The sequence below is a fragment of the Ambystoma mexicanum genome, chromosome 10 (assembly GCF_040938575.1).
Source record: "Ambystoma mexicanum isolate Mex_15411 chromosome 10, UKY_AmexF1_1, whole genome shotgun sequence".
Taxonomy (NCBI): Eukaryota; Metazoa; Chordata; class Amphibia; order Caudata; family Ambystomatidae; genus Ambystoma; species Ambystoma mexicanum.
In genome coordinates, this window is record NC_090932.1 from 856,016,102 (window position 1) to 856,036,162 (window position 20,061).

Consider the following 20,061-nt stretch of genomic DNA (forward strand, 5'->3'; position numbering starts at 1 on the left):
GAGGAGTCGGTCCACCACGCCAGATATAGCCAAATCACCAGGCCTTCCCTGCCAGGAGAGTTGTCCATCTCCCCAGATATTGCCACAGCTTAGCTTAACAATTCCTTGTTATGCAGTGCCCTCCCATAGGGGAATTCCTTTACAGGACATGGCGGAAAGACAAGGCCCATTCTTGGTGGAGAAGCGCGGACTACTCTATTGAGAGGAAAATAATGTGAAAGGGGATGGGACCATGTGCTATCAACTACTGGTATTCAGCCCCTTTGTTCAGACAGTGCCTCGCGTCCATTTAACATCAGGGCACCAGGGAAAAGACAAAACCCAGGAACATGTGCTTAGCCCATTTTATTGGCCATGTGTTTTTAATTAGTTGTGCCATTACTGCAAGTCTTGTAGCATCTGCCAAGGGACCACGTGGGCATTTGGGGGTTGAGCCGCACTCTAACCCCTCCCTATCATTGCACTCCCTTTTCTAGGATAGCAATGGGCATCATGGGACTCTTAGAGCCCTCTAGGAACAGAGACCTGTATATATTTGTAATGGTGGACCATGCCGGTTGTTCCTTCAGGTTTTTTTTTACCAGGGTGAGCTTTCGAAAGGAGATCCTCACTGAGCAAGGATCCACCTTTATGTCTAAATATACAAGGTATATTGGTCTGTACTGATTAGACACAGATTATTCTGTTACTTTGCCTAGAAAAGGTAACTGGTAACAGGCCCAAAACTGCTCAGCTCTGCCATATCCATACCTGGCTTTATCAGTAAAAAGCTTTCATTTATACAGTAAGGGTCCCTCATAACGTGAGCCACTGTTGATCGATACAAGAGGAGCTGCAAAATATCAGCACATTTCTTAATACATTTTGCTGAACTAATATTGTCCTTCTCTGTTGAAGATTAAAGAGTATTGAGAAGGTGAGAAATGGCGGGTGTGTCATGTAACTGAAAATAATCCCACAAAGGGATGCTGCACAGTAGAGAAAGAAGGGTACTGTTGCAAATCAATTTTGGTGTCGAGTTTGTTCTGAATTTTGTGTATTTTCTCCGAAAATATGTATATTTGATAGCAAACATCAGCTGAGAGCTCCAAACAGAAGAAGGATTTCAATAGTAATTCATCATTTTGAATAAAGCGTGGTACTTGTTTAATTAAGTATTTATTTGATTTTAATAATAGATTTGGTTATCCGAATAGCACAGCGTCGGCATTTGTGACTTCCTGGAGTTGTTCAAGACTGTCTAAAGACCGAGTAAGACAGCGTTTCTTCTCAAGGTTGTGGATAGATACTTATCAACTGAGTGTGCTGAGTGTGCTGAGTGTAGCACATGTTGATAGGCTTGTGTTTGACATGTTTGCGTTTAATAGGTGCTTTGTAGTCGAGAACGAACCTTAACAGCCAGTTGAAATCCGCCAGTGGGTGAGTGACATGCTGCATCATGGCTACAGAAGAGACTGTTTTGATCTCAAAGTTGATTGAAATGTTGTTTACCAACATATATTGATTGGGCTATTGTGAAGTTGCAGAATTAAGGCTCAGACACAATTGTGTATATAAATATATAATTATGTGTGTAAGGTTTGTTTACTAAACCAAATCACAATGAAAGAAAGTAATGTGAAATATGGACTTGACAACTAATCATCAATAAAGAGGCAAATAAACGTTCAAGGCATTACCCTTTACATGTGGTGGATAAACAGAATCTGTTTCAAAATGTGAGTCAGGGGATGGCCCTGAAATACAGTTAAAATGTGGAGAAATGTGCGCAATTAAGGAGATTAAAATCCCCAAGTAAGGAATTAGTTGAGTAATAATATAGTGCAGGTGATAGGAAATCCAAGAAGTGATCAAGAAAAAGTGGGCAGTTACCAGGGGGCAGTAAATTAAATGAAATGTGTGATAGCTATAGCACAAGTATCTTTAAAGGAGCATTCACCAGTTCAAAGGAGGATTATCTGGGCAATGTTCTAAAATGACTTCATGGTTTTGCAGAATAGTAACGCAAGACCACCGCCATGCCCCAAGAGGTGATCAACATTCAAAAAATCAAATCTTTGACGGAATAGAATTTGTCATAACAAAAAGGGTTACTGGTGTTGAATCCTGTTTTGCACAGAAAAAAATGGTTGAGGTTTTGAGACTTAAGTCATCCAAACCCTTCCAGTGCAAGATAGTGGAGCGACATTCCACAGACCAGCCGACCATAATTTTGTAGCTTAGAAGGACTAATGGACACTTTCAAAAGATCAGATAGAACGGTGCCAGGGCAGGAAAAGAAGTGGAAAGAGTGTGGGACAAAATGCAGGGGTGACAAAGCACGACTGAGCTAGAAGGCACAGAATACCAGTTATGAAGAATAGAAACATCCAATTGTCCAGTTTCTGTACACATTGCAAAGGATCGAGTTTTAGAGAGGAATAGACTAAATAAGGAAAGGATGGTATATATACTGTAATGTATCCAAGAGCCATTAGCCAATAAAACATGTCCATGTATATCCTAGAATCCTATCTCCTACATCCTATAACTCCTTAAATTGGCTGAACTGTGCTGTTAGCCATTCACACATTTTTGATGTGCCTAACCTATGAAGCTTAACTCTAGGAGATGACTCTCAGAGGAGCACACTGGACAACAGTTGTTTGCAGCGACTACTGGACTCCAGGCACAGAGGCACTCCCATTTTGCTGTGGAGGCATGCCAGATGGCCACTCTGTCACACACGCGGCTGTGGAGGCATGCCAGATGGCCACTCTGTCACACACGTTGCTTCCCTTAAGAAGCAACTGTTCCCAATGACAAAAGCCATCTCAATTGGGGGTGGGAAAATAACTGTGAACTTCAGATGAAGTTTTGCTCTTACAAACCCGGCAGGTCTCTTCGCTCCCAATCTTTGAAAACTGTTCAGCTCCCTAGGGTTAGACTCTCTCGGGTCGGCGGACGAGCCTTCTCTGTCGCTGCAGCTAAAGCGTGGAATTCTCTCCCTTTCTGTCTGCCTGACGTCGAGGCCCACCTCCCTTTTCGGCGGGCTCTTATAACCTTTCTTTTCTAAGGGCCTCATCACGAGTTGGGCGGTAACGCCGGCGCTATTAGCGCCGGCGTTAATAGCCCTACCACCAAACCCCCCGGCGCTAATAGCGCGGGATCACAGGTTTGGCAGAACGGGTATTGCCCATTTCCCACTGAGCCCATTCGGGAATTCCCCATTCCCCATTGAGCTCAATGGGTAATTTTCGCGCTCTTACTGCCGGCGGATTTCCCGGCGCCGGTATGAGCGCGAAATTTAGGCGGATTTCCCCCCAGCTCAGAGCTGGGTAGAAATCCGCCGAAGCCCTGATTTGGTGGACCCTTAAATCTGGCGGTAATAGCGCTACTGCCGGATTTAAGGGTTACCGCCAAACTCGTGATGAGGCCCTAATGGCTGGCCCCCACCTCCACAGTTGTAGCACCATGATGCCTTCAGGGGAACGCTGCGCTTTACAAGTACAGTTAAGATAAGATAAGATGAGGTAGAGAAATGGAGGTCATAGTTTAGTAACAGGTTGGTAAAGATTAGTTAGTGGTCAGATTGGTTACCTTTTAATACTAAGTAGTGACTGTCCCTCACCTTATATTTACATAACATGGGCTTATAAAGTAATTGAGATTCTGAACCACAAAAAGCTCGCCGAGTGTCTGCTGTGCCTGAGGAATGACTCAGGTAGTAGATCTATATGTTTTAGGACTCAGTGGATGCTGAACAAGTCAGTAATTCTTAGCTAACTCCATACGACTGGGCCAGAGCCAGTGCTAATCAAGTGCTGCATGAGCTGAAGAACTTGGCTGGATTATTTTAAACTGTGAAATATCTGTGAAATATCTCCAGAGAAACAGCATAGGACCGATCCAAAGCCCCTGTGTCTGACTGCAAAAGACAAAGCTGCTGATCGTGACGCATCAGAATAGGTTTGTGAGGCGGTGGAACCCTGTTCAGCTCCAGCTTCCTGCTTGCAACAACTGATCACTGAAAAGCTCCAGAAGACTCACATATGAACTAATTTCTGCTGCTTTTGCTTGAACTTTTCTTTTCACTGCAGGAACATGAGATGTCCTCATGGAGCCCTTGTCGGCCATGACCTTTTTCCATAAAAATCGATAAATCCAAATTTAACTTTTCTGTCCAGGATGGTTCTGGAATCTGACTGCAAATGCATGCACGCTGGATACATTTTTGGCTAGATGTCAGATGGGAGAACCACGCCAACATACAAAAATGTCTTAGTTACTTGTGATAGGATTTGGTGATTCACCAGAGACAGAGAAATTGGTCACATGCTGGAAGGATGGGTTCTGGTGATTAGGACAGCAACCGAGAACCTTAGAGGAACAAACTCAGAGAGTTGCTGTAAGCTTATTGGCTCAAGTTTAGCTCCAACAATAACCTATTCAACCAACCATAGTGAGAGAATGGCCAAATGTACCCTTAGCTTACAGATGGGTAACCCCCATGGACCATCACCCTAAATATTACTGGACTCTAGCTGATTGACCATGGATTGAAAATTGTCATTCATTGGGCATGACGTCTGGGGATTTGCTCATGGACAAACTACCTTTTACCCATAGGGGCAGATGGAGTCTGGAAATTGTCACTGGGACAAAACACTACTATGAAGTATGAATTCTGTCCATTGTCCCAGAGACAAAAAAACAATTGTCACCTGTATTATCCTGGGCATTGCCTCACTCAGAGGAAGGACGGGTAACACATGTTTACCCATTGAAATAATGGATTTAAGGAATTGCCAGGTCCCATGAACAAAGCATGACCTATTACCCAGAGGATGCACGGGACAAAATCTTGTCTAGTCTTATCTCTGCCAGATGTGCCGTGGGATTAATGACCGAAAATTACAATGCAATGAAGAAAATAAAGGATCAAGAATAGATTAAGGAGAGTAACACATGGGATACACTCTCTCACCTGTAGAATGATGTATTCTGGGATTCATCCAGGGATATTCAACATGTTGCTCAGAGGAACAACCTGTTCTATGTCTTTGACCAAGGACAGGCATCACGTCATCTGTTGTAAGTACAGATTCTGGAGAGTCACCCAGGGTTACAAAACAGGTCAACTATATCAAAGGGGGTGTTCTATAGGTTCTCACAGATGGGAAAACTATTGACCCTAGTAGGGGTGGGTTAACACAGGGATGGAATCTGCCATCTGCAGAAAGATTGGATCTGGCAATTCACTCCAGCGACTGGGAACTTTGCGTGTCGGAAAGTTGGGCAGCTGAGGATTCAATGAGGGGAAAAAGAACAGGTCACATGCAGAAGGGATGGTTTCTCTTGGCTAAGCGTTAAATAGCTTGGTGAGTTAAGCGCTCACCTTAGACATTTGTATTTAGCCTAGAGGACACAGGTTCAAAGCCTGACAAGGCCAACTTAGCACTTCACCAGACTGGTGTCCATAAATTGAGTATCATTGCAATGGCTTATAACTATATTGATTATCAGAGGGTTTAGGGAGGGAGGAAGCCAGCAGCAAGTGATACACAACAACATTATTATTAATCTAGTTGCAGCGAACCTGTGAAAACAGTAGGGACCTCTGTAACTGGCACATAGGCAAAGTGCCTCCGTTCTCTTAGGCTGGGTGTGCCAGATTGTCAAATCAACACAAAGCCCCTAAAGGACAGAATGAGCTGAGGACAGAATGAGTTTATGTGGTTAGCCCAGGGATGCAGAGCAGTGCAGGATGGACTCATTTGTATGAGAGCAGGTATGCAAAGTCATTCACCTCAAACGGGGGATAGATTCAATAAGACAGGAAAGAGATATAAAGGATTTAACAAAGAAACTCAAAGTTCTGTCTTTCTGTTGAGCGCCTGGATGCCATAGGGCTTTGGTGCTTTATAAGTAAAATAACAGTACATAACATAACAAACAGAACTCCCCCACTCTGAGAGTTGATTGATTCAGAGCTATACCCAGGAGCATGGGGTCTGTCAATATATAATTTCTACAACTGAATGGGTTTAGACAAGTGACAAAGGGATCAGAAATGATATCACCATCACCCTTAATTATGTCTGGATGCAATTTATGGGAATTCTGCAGGGATGCCCAACACAACACCCCGCCATTTGAAAGGTTAAAGAAGGCCTTGACTCATCGTGTCCACTATTGGCCTCTTTCTGAAGGCCATGCATTAAGATAATTACGTTTTCCTGCTTATCCATTATTTGGCCTCTCTCCCAAGATGTGAAATCTCTGATTCATTTTGGATTCTAGTCTAATGCAGTACCTGACCTATGGCTGCAAACTCTCCCTTAGAAATTGGGTCCTCCATATTCATGCTCTTTCATTCCTTGGCCTTTCTCTGGAGGGATCTCAACCAAATGAGAGGTGCACACTATGTCCTCCTATTTTCCCTTGCATTACTCCATGCCCCATCAATGGGGCACCTCCCTCCTCCCACTATGCCATATCTGGCATTTGTCCTGCTCAGCTGCCTGCCCACCCCTTCCCATGGCCCCCCTTCCATGACCCATCAGAATGAATCACCATGCACTTCCCTAGTCCAATTCAGCTGCCTTATTAGGGTCTATTACTGCAGCACTCTATAATCCTAACTGTTTTGCTTTATGAGGTCTGTTCTCACTGGGCCCTGAGCAGTTTATGATCTTTGGGGCTAGGGATACATCCGGACGAAACACGTCACACGAAAACAAACAAAATTGCACGGCAGAGAAGAACATGGTCTCATAAGAAGCCCCAAAGCATTCATCTTCGTCCCATCATGTACCTCAACACTTTCCATATATTACCTTGGTGTCACGGGCCTCAGTATAAAGGTCTAAATGGCTGCTGGCATTTGGGATAGTCTCTCTGCGAATATGCCTTGTGGCGTAACGTCCGCAGCTGCTCCCCATCGAAGATGACGGCAAACATGCACACCACTCCCCACCCAAGATGGTGCCCATATTAAATGTACACGTGTTCCTCCATGACCCTGCTTCTGATTGTTTTGATGCTTTTTTTAGCAACCCTTAGGAGTTCTCCTGAGAAGACGCTTTCCATGAGAGACCTAAGTCGTCTTCTTCTTTTCATGCCTACCTTTTCCTTGTTGCCTTTTCTCTCAATCCTCAACCCCTACCACTCCTTCTGCTTTCCTCCCTGTGCCATCGTTGGATGCCCGCAATATTCGTACATCGCCTGCGCAAGATCAGCTGATTTTTGGTTTTTTCCCTTAAGGGTTTTTCCTGGGCATTCCCCCCCAGACTGTACTGGCTGCCTGCTGTAAACATTCAGTTGGTGTGGAGAGGTTGCTATACTCACCCTTAGATAACGCTACAACCACCATCTAGAAGGCTCGCTGTGCACAGGTTATTTGGTAGTACTTGAAATTCTAAGTGGAAGGGACAGCTCAGCGGGTGCTTTGTAAAGTTTTGAATATGGGGCACAATTCTTTCAACTCAAGGATACCTTCATGTTGGCTGGGCTGGAGCCGTGGATGGCTCAGCCCATTCTGCCTTACTCTAGTGTCGACTGTCTTTCTCTGGCTTAGTGGCCTGACACTGTTGTGGTTGGCACACTTAGTGAGTGGGCTAGCCGCTCACACCTACATGCCAGCAGAAAGTGCTGCACGAGCCTGCCCAGCTCAGAAACATTTGTATCAATGTTACTGGTGCCAGGCTAGCACCACAGTAGGCCAATGCGCTGCATGCATTGTGTTCGGTTTGTAAAGCAACACTCAGCTGCTGCAGTCATGGCCCAAAAAATAAAACATTCATCATAAGCCATATAAGGGAAGCAGCACGATGAAAAGAAGATGAGCAAATGTGGACTCAAGAGACAGACAAGAGGTCATGTTTGCAAAGTTTATTACACCAAAGAAAGTAAGGCCTGTCCTGTCTCTAATTTCTAAGGTGTCCTTTGCTGTATCTCAAAGGAAAATAACAAAAAGTTTATTGCCAGGATGTCTTGCAACAAAACCTCCATCCAAACCTACTCTACCCTAGGTTCTGTCGCCTTACCACTAACATAAAAGACTAACATAAATTTAACCAGAAAGGTCTATAAGGGATTTCCTTTCCCCCTGGATGCGGTGGCTGGTTTCGTACACCTTCCCCAAATGTCTCTCTGGCTTTTCCCAGGTCATGTGCCTGATTATACAGTTCAAAGTGTCTCTTTAATCTTCCTTTTCTCCTGAAGGAACAGTGTCTGAAACGTACAGCTGTGCTGTGGTTACTTAGCCTCAGAAAAAACTGTTGTCTCAGCCTGCCTATGATTGGCGTACTTCTCTCTCCGTCTTGGACTACTGATTCTCTCACCCTGCCTGGGGATATTGTTTCTTCTCCCCTCTTAGGGAATCACTTCTCAAATCTCGCTTTGGGACCTTTCCCCATCGTGGAGTTCTGTTTCTTCTACCCTGACTTAGGGTTCTGCTACTCTCACCCCACCCTGGGGTTCTGATATCTCACCCCGCCTTGGGTTTTCCTCTCTGCCACCCCTGCTTGTAATATCTAGTCTCCCACCCCGTCTCAGGGTCTCTTGTTTCTGTCACTCGGCCTCTCTTGAGCTTTGGCCAGATCTCCTAAACATCCTCCCTGTTCCCCCGTGAAGACCGTTTATCTGGTTTGCTGAAGTGGTATTCCTTGGGCGGGGTGGTTTCTTCAGCTGGTATAGCATCACGGTCTGGACTCGCGCTCGGTTTGGTCTGGACTCCCGCTCGGTTCTCTGCGTCGGTTCATCAGTGTCTCTCTGCCGGTCTTCGATGGTTCGTTGGCACCGGGAACAGCGCGTACCGGTTTCCCACACCTGGCATGGTCGGGACTTCTCCTCCCCTAAGGCCGAGAGTCTTTTGCTCTGTGCCACATCAGAGAGAGCAGGCTTTGTAGATCAGCAGCGTAGCACACCTATTGCATTGGGCTACTTCGGGTCTCCACCTCCCAGTAAGACATGTCTTCTGGAGGTTAAATCCACAGGATAATAATAATAATAATAATAGTCTCTCACCTGCGGCTTGCTCCAGCGGACTTCTTCACCTGCAATGGACGCTACAGGGCTTCCTTCCTCTTCGGCTGTCTCAGCAGAAGTTTGCCTCTCCTCTGTATTGCTCGTCCGGCATCTTTATGTTTTAGGCTGGACTGAGATTGGATAGCCTGTTGATTCTCCGGTTCAGGTATTCTTAATGGGTCAGAAACCACATCAGACATTTTACAAGGGTCTCGCTGATCGTTGCCCTCAATCCCCATCGACACCCCCAGACCTAAAATAGTCTGTGTCAAGAGAAAGGCATGCATATGTTATTTGTGGATATAATGTTTTTCTCCTGGAAATTAGTTGCCTTGTTAATCTGCCAACCTAACTGGGGTAAAGAATGTACCCCAATCCTATTGCCGCACAAGAGTTGGAATTTAAATTGCAAGAACCAAGATAAGGATTTTGCTCATGTAATTTATAATTCACAGCATAATTCAATACAATTCTGTGTGAAATACAGTCACCAAAGGTTGACAGTAAGCATGGACAACACTCAGCAAAATAGAAATGTTTTAATGCCTTACAAAAGGTCATGAGTTCAGTTATCCCTCACATTTATAGGAGCAGAGGATACTAGAGACGGGTATGTTGTGCTGCAAATCTATAATCTCCTCTAGATTAATATTTAGATTGTGGAACTATAACTAGTGGCCGATTTACAGATCAAAGATGTTGGCAGAGAACATATACCTCGTTGGCCATGCAACAGGGGGTGAACCCGTGGATGCATTTGAAAGTAAGCAGAGCAGTTTAAATGTGATTTGCTGAGAAGATCGTCAGGGAAGAGACTAAGTCCCTTTTTTGATAAATGCACAGACAAGGCAAACCGCAGCATTTTGAATTTGGACCTGCTTGTCTGGTAGTCCCACATAAAGAGCACTTGGATAATGCAACCAGTCAGTTACAAGTGATCCAACAGTTTTAGAGTGATCTTCTTTAGGGAGAAAAGGAAGAGGCTGATGAAACTATCATGCAGTAGTCTAAAGAAAGCACTCTTAAATACCTCCCCAGTTGTTATTTCATCCCTATATCTGCACCCATGTCATCTCTAGGTTCTTAATCTAGATGCATAAGAGGTGATATCTCTAAACAAACTAGGCAGTGGTGGGACTGTGTTGAATATATCGAGTGAGTGACTTCCTAACACATTTACAGCATGGCCATGTCTTTGAGGCATGTGAGAGATAGGAGATAGAGAAGAATTAAATGCCACTTCCTTTATCGTAAACCACTAAGAACGACTGAAGGTAACTAAAATCACTCAAAAAGGTATCATGAATATGAACAGAAGTGATGTGTTGCAGCACTGACCCATGCAGAGGCAATGGCGCGATGGCTGCGGTCAATGCTAACTATGGGTAGGTGGCTGTGGCACTGCGTTAGAACCCAGCAGAGAGGGGGGATGTATCTGCTGCAGGACAAGAGCGTAAGAGGTTCCCAAGAGCTCTCCCATCATGAGTGAGCAGAAACGTAGTGCATGAAGAAGATTGCACTTTAGAGAGGCAGCAGTGGGCAGGCGCGGGTCTATGGCAGCCGTTTCATAAGTCCTGTGTGCCAGAGACCAGGCCCTCCACATGGATAGGGCACGCTGCAGGAAAATGTGCTCTGTCAGTGAAGCACAACCAAAGTCTTCCTCTAATGCAGTCGCTTCGGTTCCCTAGCCGTGAGAGAAAGACACTGACATCAATAACTGATTCTCTATTGTTGCTTCACCACCAGCCCAAAAGCTCAACAGCGAAAAAGGATGGGCCAATAAAGCAAGGTAGATAAGACATTGGCAAAAAGATCCAACCAAAGAAAATGCAGAGAAACAGTCACCATATCATTAAACAGTTACTTTCTTTTGACCAAAAGCCCAATGGTCATTTTCTATCTGCAGCCAGTCCGTAAGCAGGCAATGATTGTGAGCTCAGCAAGGTAAACTAATATGCCCCATTAGCTGTCGCCATTGCCTGCCATACGCCATTACAAGGATGAGAGGCCTGGTGCCTGTTCGCTGTCTATTTATACTGATAAAAGTTCAAAGTTGTGTGTGGGTTTGTGGCACAAAGCGTTGGTCCTTATACAATTCCACACCGTTTCACCAATCGGCACCAAATTCTGCATAGTTACCTGTTAGGACCCTGCGGATATTAGTGGCTGCATCACATTTGAAAACCCCAACCCTTTCCCTGAATTTCAGCAAAAGTCACATTTTGTTTGTGGGTTTGTGGCTTAGCGAATCGTTGTTCCTTATACAATTCCACACTGTTTGACCAATCTGCACCACATTTTGCATCAATACCTATTAGGACCCTCCGGACATTACTGGCTACATGACATTTGCACACTCCACCCCTTTCCACAGATGTCAGCAAAAGTTAAAATGTGTTTGTGGGTTTGTGGCCTGCCGACGAAGCTGTAAACCATGCTCACCGGGAAGGGAAACAAAAATGTATGAGAGGCGAATGGACCTGAGAGGCGGAAGTGAATCCAGGTAGAAGTTTCCAAATCTTTGCTGCATCAGGTGAAGTTATTTTTCCAGAGGAGTTTTCCAAGATACTACCTGCCGACAAAACCGTAAACCATGTGTTCACCGGGAAGGGAAACAAAAAATGTTGTTTCTAAACAAGCTTTACAATGCTGTAAATCATGTTCACTGGGAACGGAAGCAAACATGTTTGCTGCATCAGGTAAAATTGCTTTTCCAGAGGATTTTTGCGAGATGGTGCCTGCCTACGAAGGGCTAAACCATGTTCACCTGGAAGGGAAATAAAAAATGTTGTTTCTCGACCAGTCCCCACACGAGGAACAGAACTCGAGGTCATAGGACCTCAAAAACCACGTTTCAAGGCCCTAGGATGCACAATTTCAGAGATATTTACACCGCAATGCACTGCAACGAACTGCACCACGCTAGGGTAAGGCGGAACAGCGAGCTACAGGATCATTAATTTTCAACAATTAATGAGACTTTTGCTAGTTTAAGATAAAAGGTGAATCTACAATCGTTATTTATTTATTTATTTATGACATTTGTTGTACGCTCAGACCCTGATGTATCATGGCCTGGTTACAGACAGTTTGGTTATTACAATCTTACAAATAAAGCGGTAGGAATAAAACACACAAGTAAAGTACAGTACATGTAAATATAGGGGTATGATAGGTCATTTATAACACGCTTAATACCCAGAGTTTTCTAAGCGCGGACCCAGGGATTGAACCTGGGTTGCTCCGTGGCATCTTGCTTTCAAGGCAAGCACATTGCATCTGAGCTATCCTCCCGAGACTGAGGTAGTATAGATAGATCAAGTTGGGAGAGCGGGGTCATTAGAATTGGTTGAAAAGCCAGGTTTTCAGTGATTTGTTTTTTAATTGTTGGAAGGATGCTTCAATCTTAATATTTGTTGGGAGAGCATTCCAGTGATTGGGGGCACTTATTGTGCTTAACATGGTTACCTTGCATGAAAAACTCAAGTTGTCAACTTAACCAGGAAAATAAATTAAAGCTGCAGTATGAGATGCAGCTCTTGCAACCCCATTAGTATTTTAAGATGGTGTCATTTCTACTGATGTGTTATCTTGTGTTGTAGTTGTTACAGTATCCGGCCCTCCTTCAATGTTGATTTAGCACAAATATAGATATGTCTACTGTGCATCCATTTTCTTCTATGGGGGCTTACAATTTTCTGATGGACACATCCATGATTTCCTGCAGTGAAATTCCTGTGTACAATTGGCAATCTGGAGTCAAACATATTGCAATATTTCATGTGCTTGAGTACACAAATTGTGCTCCTGAAATGTGTGCTGTAAAATGCAAAATGTTTACCAAATATTTTACATGTCTTGGCGGGTAATCCACTCAGAACCATCCTGAGCGGTTTCAGACTGGCTCACTTTGCTTGCTTATTTGCACTAATTACTTTTATAATTTGCCAGTTGCCATTGTGCATTATTATGCCTCTAATTTTCATAGAGCCAATGGTGTTGCCTGCAAGGGGTGTTTTTCAATCCAAACCAGCCCCCTGGTCCGATTGAGATTGACACCCCAGGCCTAAGGGGGTGGCGCGATGGGAGGGACAATGCGGTCACTTGCAGCCCAGCAGGAAGTAGCAGATGCTTCTTTGGTGTAGGAGAGGCTAGGAAGGAGGTATGGATATTTATCTTCCTTGGTGAGCAAATAAGATGTTGCCCCATATACTGCCTCTTGATTCTTTTTTGGTTAATAGGCACTTTCAGAAAAACATAAAACATAATGTGTTTTATTTCAGAATCTAAAAGAACTGTACATCGAAAACAATAATCTGGAGGTTCTGCCGCCCACAATCGGTCTTCTGCAAAAACTACAAATACTTGATTGCCACAACAATCTTCTACAAGTGCTGCCAGACTCCATCTCTCAAATGCCAGGTAAAAGCATCCGTTCCACTTTCCAAGACCTTGGCTCTCCTAGTGAAGTGAGTGGTTCAGTGTGTGAATAAGAAGGAATAGTTCTTAAGGAAGGACCTTGTAGGGCCAGTTTAAGCAAATTCTTACCCACCCCACTCCTGAAACGAATTTTGCAGTCAGACCTCTTTTCTGCATTTTTACTTAGTCTGTAGCCATTTTCACAAGCATCCTAACTATAAACAACACATCCTTACAAGAAGGAGTTTCCACTTCCTTGAAGTTAGCCATTCTAAGGCCACTATTGAAAAACATGCAGTGTTCTAGCGACACTGTTCAGATGTAGACCACTTGGCAGACATAACCCCACCATCCAAGATATTGGAAATCAGTAGTTTCAGAGTTGCAAGCTAACTGTGGCTGCCACAACCACCTTGAATAGTCCAGTCAAAGTTAATTTGATTATAACGCACTGGCCTTTTTGTTAGATGGGATTAAAAAGTGTGTGACCAAAGAAAGGAAGCCGTCCGTGTCCTGCTGTATCTCTCTGTGGCCTTTACTTTTGTCATATGTGAGGTTTTATCAGCTACCATAAAATTGTGGTGATGACACCCAAGACCCACACTAGATATTACCACCCCTAAAACGTCAATTAGCTAAAGTCAGAAATATTGAGTGAAATAAAGCAAATAGATGAAGTATTAGAATGGTAAGCACCTCTTTCATTACCATTCTACTGCATGAATTACTTTGGAACACCAAACCCACCACAACAATCCCTGTAGAATAACTAAATCCCTGAGCTATCCCACATGTCTACTTCTCAACCCCATACTCTTCCCAGTTGCAAAAACATTTCGCATTGCACTAAGCTTGCAAAATGCGTATTACCTCACTGTCTACACCACACATCTGCATGTGTACGACACCCTCAGCATACCTCATCACCCTCCAAGTTCCACCATTCTACTCTTCCAACTAGCTAGACCCAGCCACAGAATCACTGTCTAACGCATCTCTCACCTATCACTGTCGCTAGACCATAAAAGATATACAAAAAGCTATCTCTGCAACAAGCCACCTCTGCTCTCTACTTTACCCTAACTAATTTCAATGCTGACCTTCCACCAGCACAAACAAAAAAAGGGTGGCCTAAACAATCATCCTCACACACTTGGAAGCTCAACCCACAAAGCTACACAGGTATTTGGCCAACTGTGAAAGAATGCCTGCGGGTGAGGACAGGATAGCCAAGCTTTTTTGATCGATGTAGAATGATGTGGGTAATTATGTTTCTGAAAGGGCGGTCTGCTAATCAGACCCCCTTTTCATTATGCTCCATGCAAAAATTATAGTGTACACATGTGCCTTGTTGTAAACTGTTTCCTGACATATACATCACCAGCTCTGCGTTGCACAGAGTGGGTTCAAATGTCACATGTGCAACCCTGACAGCTGCTGAGACAAAACCTCTGAAGCCAGAGGTGGCATTTTAACTATCTGCACCTATGATGATCTAAATTCTGATATTTCAGTCCCTTAGACTGTTGGGTGGCACGTAAATCTTTAAGTGTAAGTACGCCTGGTTGTGCGATTGGGAATGCTAAGAGCACACAATTATACACCCACATCAAATTCTTACCACACCAGTGTCAGCTCTGTGAGTCGGGCTTAACTATGATAGGACTGATGAGTCTTGTTGCCTAGACAGTCTCCACAGCTGCAGCATGTGGAATAATAGAAAGAATTTTGCACCTTTTATTCTTCAGCAGGAAGGGTCCCACCTTCACCCAAGGCATATGGACATCCATCAGGAGGTCTCCTAGGAACAGTGCCTCAGAGGTAGCACTGACATAGCATTGTTCGTCTCACGCCAGGATGCTGGCCACTTGAGTTCCTTTGACTCTAGCAGGCATGGGAAGAGGGCAAGGTGAGAGTAGCCAGAGAGGGAAGGTGAGCATACAGAAAGGTCCCACTAACTTGCTTTCCGTTAGTATTCTCTTCCCTTTCCCCTCCATTTCCTGCAAGCAAGGTGCTCTGGATTTGATATCATAAGGCAAAGGGCACTTGTTACAACAATGGGAATTGGACCCCTTAGAGCAGGCCTGCTTTCGACCAATCCACTGTGGCATTTTACCTTTAAAAGGAGAAGGGCACTCCCTCATTTAGGGATTTATTACTGGACTCTAAAAAGAACAAGAAGAATTAATCTGGACCTCTGTGGAGGATTCAAGTCCATCCCAAAGTCCTCTGCTAGGGCAACGAAGACAGAAGGCATCAAAGGCAGAGGGGATCCTATCTCCTACCCTTCTCCAGGGAACAGTGGGCATGAACTGTTGTGGACTAAAATCTCAATTGCTGACTGCACTGATACCAGGATTGGGGTCACAGGGGGTGTAGTATCCCCTGTGGGCGACAGCCAAGCTCCCTGGAGTGAGAAAGCAGAACAAAAGGGCTTGTCCTTGAGCTCCTGAATTGGGATGCCTAGCAAACGCAGAACCAATGAAGTGACCCCTGGCTCTCCCTGGATCTCCAAACTGCATTTTGACCGGTTTTAGGACCTTCCATGCTGACCGAATTGCTGCAAGGGAACCATTGAAGTAATCCCAGACCTTAATGTTTGAGGTCCTCCACATCTCCGAGTGAACTGAAGCTCTGCCATCTCCACATCTGAGACCTGTGAGAAATCTGAAGGTGTCTCACCCGCTAGTCCTTGGGCATCTGTCATCCAGGTGGCCAGGACACGGCCATCGCTATTGGACCCAGTTCCTGGGGGTGGGCCAGTGCGGGAGGATCACCTGGATGAGGGGTCTTCGGGGATTGGAAGTGGGACCCCGGAGGGTGAGACGTGGTATCCCCTTCCCTGTAACACCTTTTCCCAATCCTACCAGGTAGGATACCTAGAAGCTCGACCCTCCCCCTTTCTCGACACAAACACTTTCTCACAGACAGTTCATTTTGAGCAACAAAGGACTAACAGCAGAACCTTATACCTGACATGTCCCAACACAAGTGTCAGGCAATTACTGATAATTACACACACCTGACTTTCATCACACTTCCCCACACAGATAAAAGGTGGAGCACGAAAGCACACCCTGAGCAAGGCAAAATGCATGAGGAAACAGCAATTCCGAGATGGCAGTTTAAACCGAGGAGAAAGGCGGCAAGACCAGAGAGGGCTGCAAGGATGGAATTACCCTTGACCTTTTTGGAGAAGAACCGCGACTTTCAAGAGGCCTCGAGGAAAAGAAACATAAGACCAGGAATTACAGCTGATGAACGGCACAGTGGGCCTCATTATAATGTTGCCGGTCCGGTAACAACGGTACCGGTAAGCTTGCCGGTACCATTGTTACCGGACCCGCAAACTACGAGTTCTGCTTGCGGGTGCCTTCCCGCCAGCCAGGTCGTAGCTGGCAGGCGTACCATCACCCGCGAGCAGAGCATGTTGGATGCACCAGCACCATTCACGAAGCCCTATGGGGCTCAAATGGGAATGGGGAGCATTTTTGTCCGGCGCCCGTGGGGAAGGGGGGCCAACGGCCTGAACATCCCGACTTATCACTTTGTGAAAACTACTTTCTTTTTCATGAACATTACCCTACACAATTTATAACTTAGTGGTAAGGATTGGCAATAGTTTTTTTTAGTATGGGCCCTTTTTATTTGACGAGACTCCACTAGGACTGCATTATTATTATTTGATGGTCGTAGCTTGCTCCCATCTGTAGATTTAGGTTTAGGTAGGCGTTTATCACACCCTTGATAAAGTTCAATAAACACCCTTGAACTGTGGTCACTTGTGTCGGTCTTACTTTGATACCATGCCTTCCTTACAGACCTGCCATTTCTTCTAGTTTCCCCAACTCGACACTGCTGTCTGGTCACCAGCTTCTTCGAGCTTCAGCCAAATGCAGTAGAAGTACCCCAACGCTGTGGGTTCTATGAAACTTAGCTGCATTTGTTTAGCTGAATGTATTTTCAGCGAATTTTGCACCGTTTTTTTATGGCAAAATGCAGGGAACGCCCCCACAACCACTTACTTCGCATTAACATCACCTGCATATATACCTTAACCCCACTTACCATCTGCATTTTGCAGCCCAAAAAGTTGTAGAAAATTTGCTGACATTGCATTTGGAGAAAGTCGGCTATACCACGCTGTGTCGAGCCAGTCGACCCAGCTTGCCATCAAAGATCAGTGTCTGCTTCTACGCACCCAAGACACTACGTCATCCAATGGTGCTGACCCAATGCCACTTGCCATTCCCAGCATCTTCGCCCTGCAAGCTGATGTCGCTGCTGAACAAATCTGTATGATTGGAACCTATCTCCACCACTCCAGTACTCAACTTGGCCAGCTGCCGAAAGTGCCCAGACTCCTAATTTCACACTGAAACGCCTTTCTCAACACTGTTAAGCCCCAAAGGCAAAGAAATAAGATACTTGGAAGACATCCTGTCCCACTAGTCCATATTTGGGACCATATTGAAATTGAAGTTCCGCTTTTCTTCCTTTTTTTTACAAGACACTTCTTGAATATAGAAATTGTGCCAATTGAGTGCCTGAAAACACTTTCTCATCTACTCAGAGTGATATTCTACAAAAGCTTGCATTTTCTGTTTTACTTCACAAGGAAGGCTTGTTGCTAGTGTTTACAGTTAGTTATTTGCATTTTATCGTTTATTAAATGTCTATATTTTTATAGAACCTTGCCATTCCTTAATTTGAAGTATTTTGCTATTGCTACTTGGGATGCTACTGTTGTCTGCTCATACTCCTCCTGAAGTAATACTGTGCGCTCGGCCTGCACTACCACACAAGGCAAAGAAGGTATACATTTAGGGCTGGGTGTATTTCATCTTTATGATTGGGATCACTGCTGCTTAAGAAGTAGTCTGAGGCTGAGTAGACGGTTGAGCCACTCCTCAACCCGGTACAACTGCAGAGCATTACTCATTTTGTCGCATCAACTTCTTATCACCCTATTATCATGATTTTCTCCTTAACCCCTGCATCAGCCAGACACTCTTGTGAATTCCAGTAAACGTAAGCAATAAATGGTTGCGGGGCAAGGCCAAACCAATAAATTGATCTCTGTAAGCTCCTGGGACACCCTATGAAATGAGTCCACAACTGTGTATCCAGGACACACCACAGGGTCCTCTGGCAGCCTGGTCCTTGCTGCCCCGCATGGCATTTCAGTGTTCATGCAGGCTTTGCTACCGCCATCTTTAGAGGCTTTACACCTTAAATGAGTTCCCAGGTGCCATCTTGTCCTCTGCTGGGCCCGTATTCTGGGCTATGCTGACATATTTTCTGGTTAACCTCAGCCTTTCTTTTGTTCTACACCAACTTCAGTTTGGAGAATGACTCATTGTATGTACATACATTATTAGCCCAGTACTGTTAAGTTCCTGGATCAATAGCACTATTGTTCACAAAGTGATTCTCCAAGCTATTCCCAGAGGAAGGCGCACTAGACTTAGATAAAACTGGTTTATTTAAAGGGAGCACTAGAGTTGCGTGTGTCGAAAGTCCATCAAAGGCAGTAGGATGCATTTTTTTCGATTGGTACACTGAATCATGATAAGACGCACAGAATTTAAGACCTGAGCAGTGACAAATGTCAAGGGAAGCTCCAGGAGCAATTGAAGGAACTAAATGCAGAATGAGCAAGTTTGGCAGTCCCTAAAAGCAGGAAAGGTTATATCTACTTCATACAGCACCCTAAGGTATACTCCCACCGAAGAATCCCAAGAGGAAAGCCTTAATAATAATAATAATAATAATAATAATAATAATAATAATAATTTGCCATTTATATAGCGCTGCGAACCTTCAGGCATCTGAGCGCTGCTTATTATTACCCACAGTGTGTGGTGCTCATTTATCGACCTTGGAAGGATGGAAGGCTGAGTTTGGCCCTGCCGGTATTCAAACCTGCGTTGGCAGGCTCTGCACGGATGTCAGAGCGAGTGCTCTACTCGCTGTGCTATCCGACTGGTTACCTCTTTTAACCCTGTCATATTGAATCCTCTACCTAATTGGGCACCGATCAGCCCCCAATCACCAGCATCTGTTCTGCCACCTCCACCAGAAGGCAGATTGAATTCCGAACCCAAGATTCATTCCTCAAAACACCGCCAGCATATAGCCATTCCACCCCTATGCACTCACTGGGGGGTTCAACCTCACAGTATTTTTCAGACCTTAGAATATTACGCAATAGACCAATTTTTGACCCGTTTGGCACCTCGCCCATGGTGGGTTCATCCTCACCTTTTGAAGTGTTTCTTAAACACTTTCCTAAGCCAATCTCACAGCATACCCTCTAAGACAAATTCCAGGCAGGAAACAAGTTAGTGTCTGTTCACATACCATGGAGCTCAATTTATTTGTTTACATTTTCCAAAGATTCCCTAAAATACATAGGGATCCTATTAATTTCCAAGAAGAAAATGTCAGGAGATAATAGATTGTTATATCCCTAGAACCCTACCTGTGCTGATCTCCCTCTCTCGCTAGAAATGTTCAATATATTAAGGCAGAGAACATCCTACAGCTTCTCACCACCATTCTGAAGCAGAGCTCCAAACTTCTCCTTGATGACCTCAATATAGGATTTGACCTCAGACATAGATGCCCTCT

The 20,061-nt window shown here is 44.6% G+C and overlaps 1 protein-coding gene across 1 annotated transcript in view; it reads left to right on the forward strand.

Moving 5' to 3' along the window:
• LRRIQ4 (leucine rich repeats and IQ motif containing 4) overlaps window positions 1-20,061 on the forward strand; it is a 195,889-nt gene that overhangs the window by 111,241 nt on the left and 64,587 nt on the right. The window contains exon 4 of the mRNA XM_069618528.1: window positions 13,293-13,431. Within this exon, the coding sequence (XP_069474629.1) occupies window positions 13,293-13,431 (139 nt within the window). The remainder of the gene's footprint in view (window positions 1-13,292; window positions 13,432-20,061) is intronic.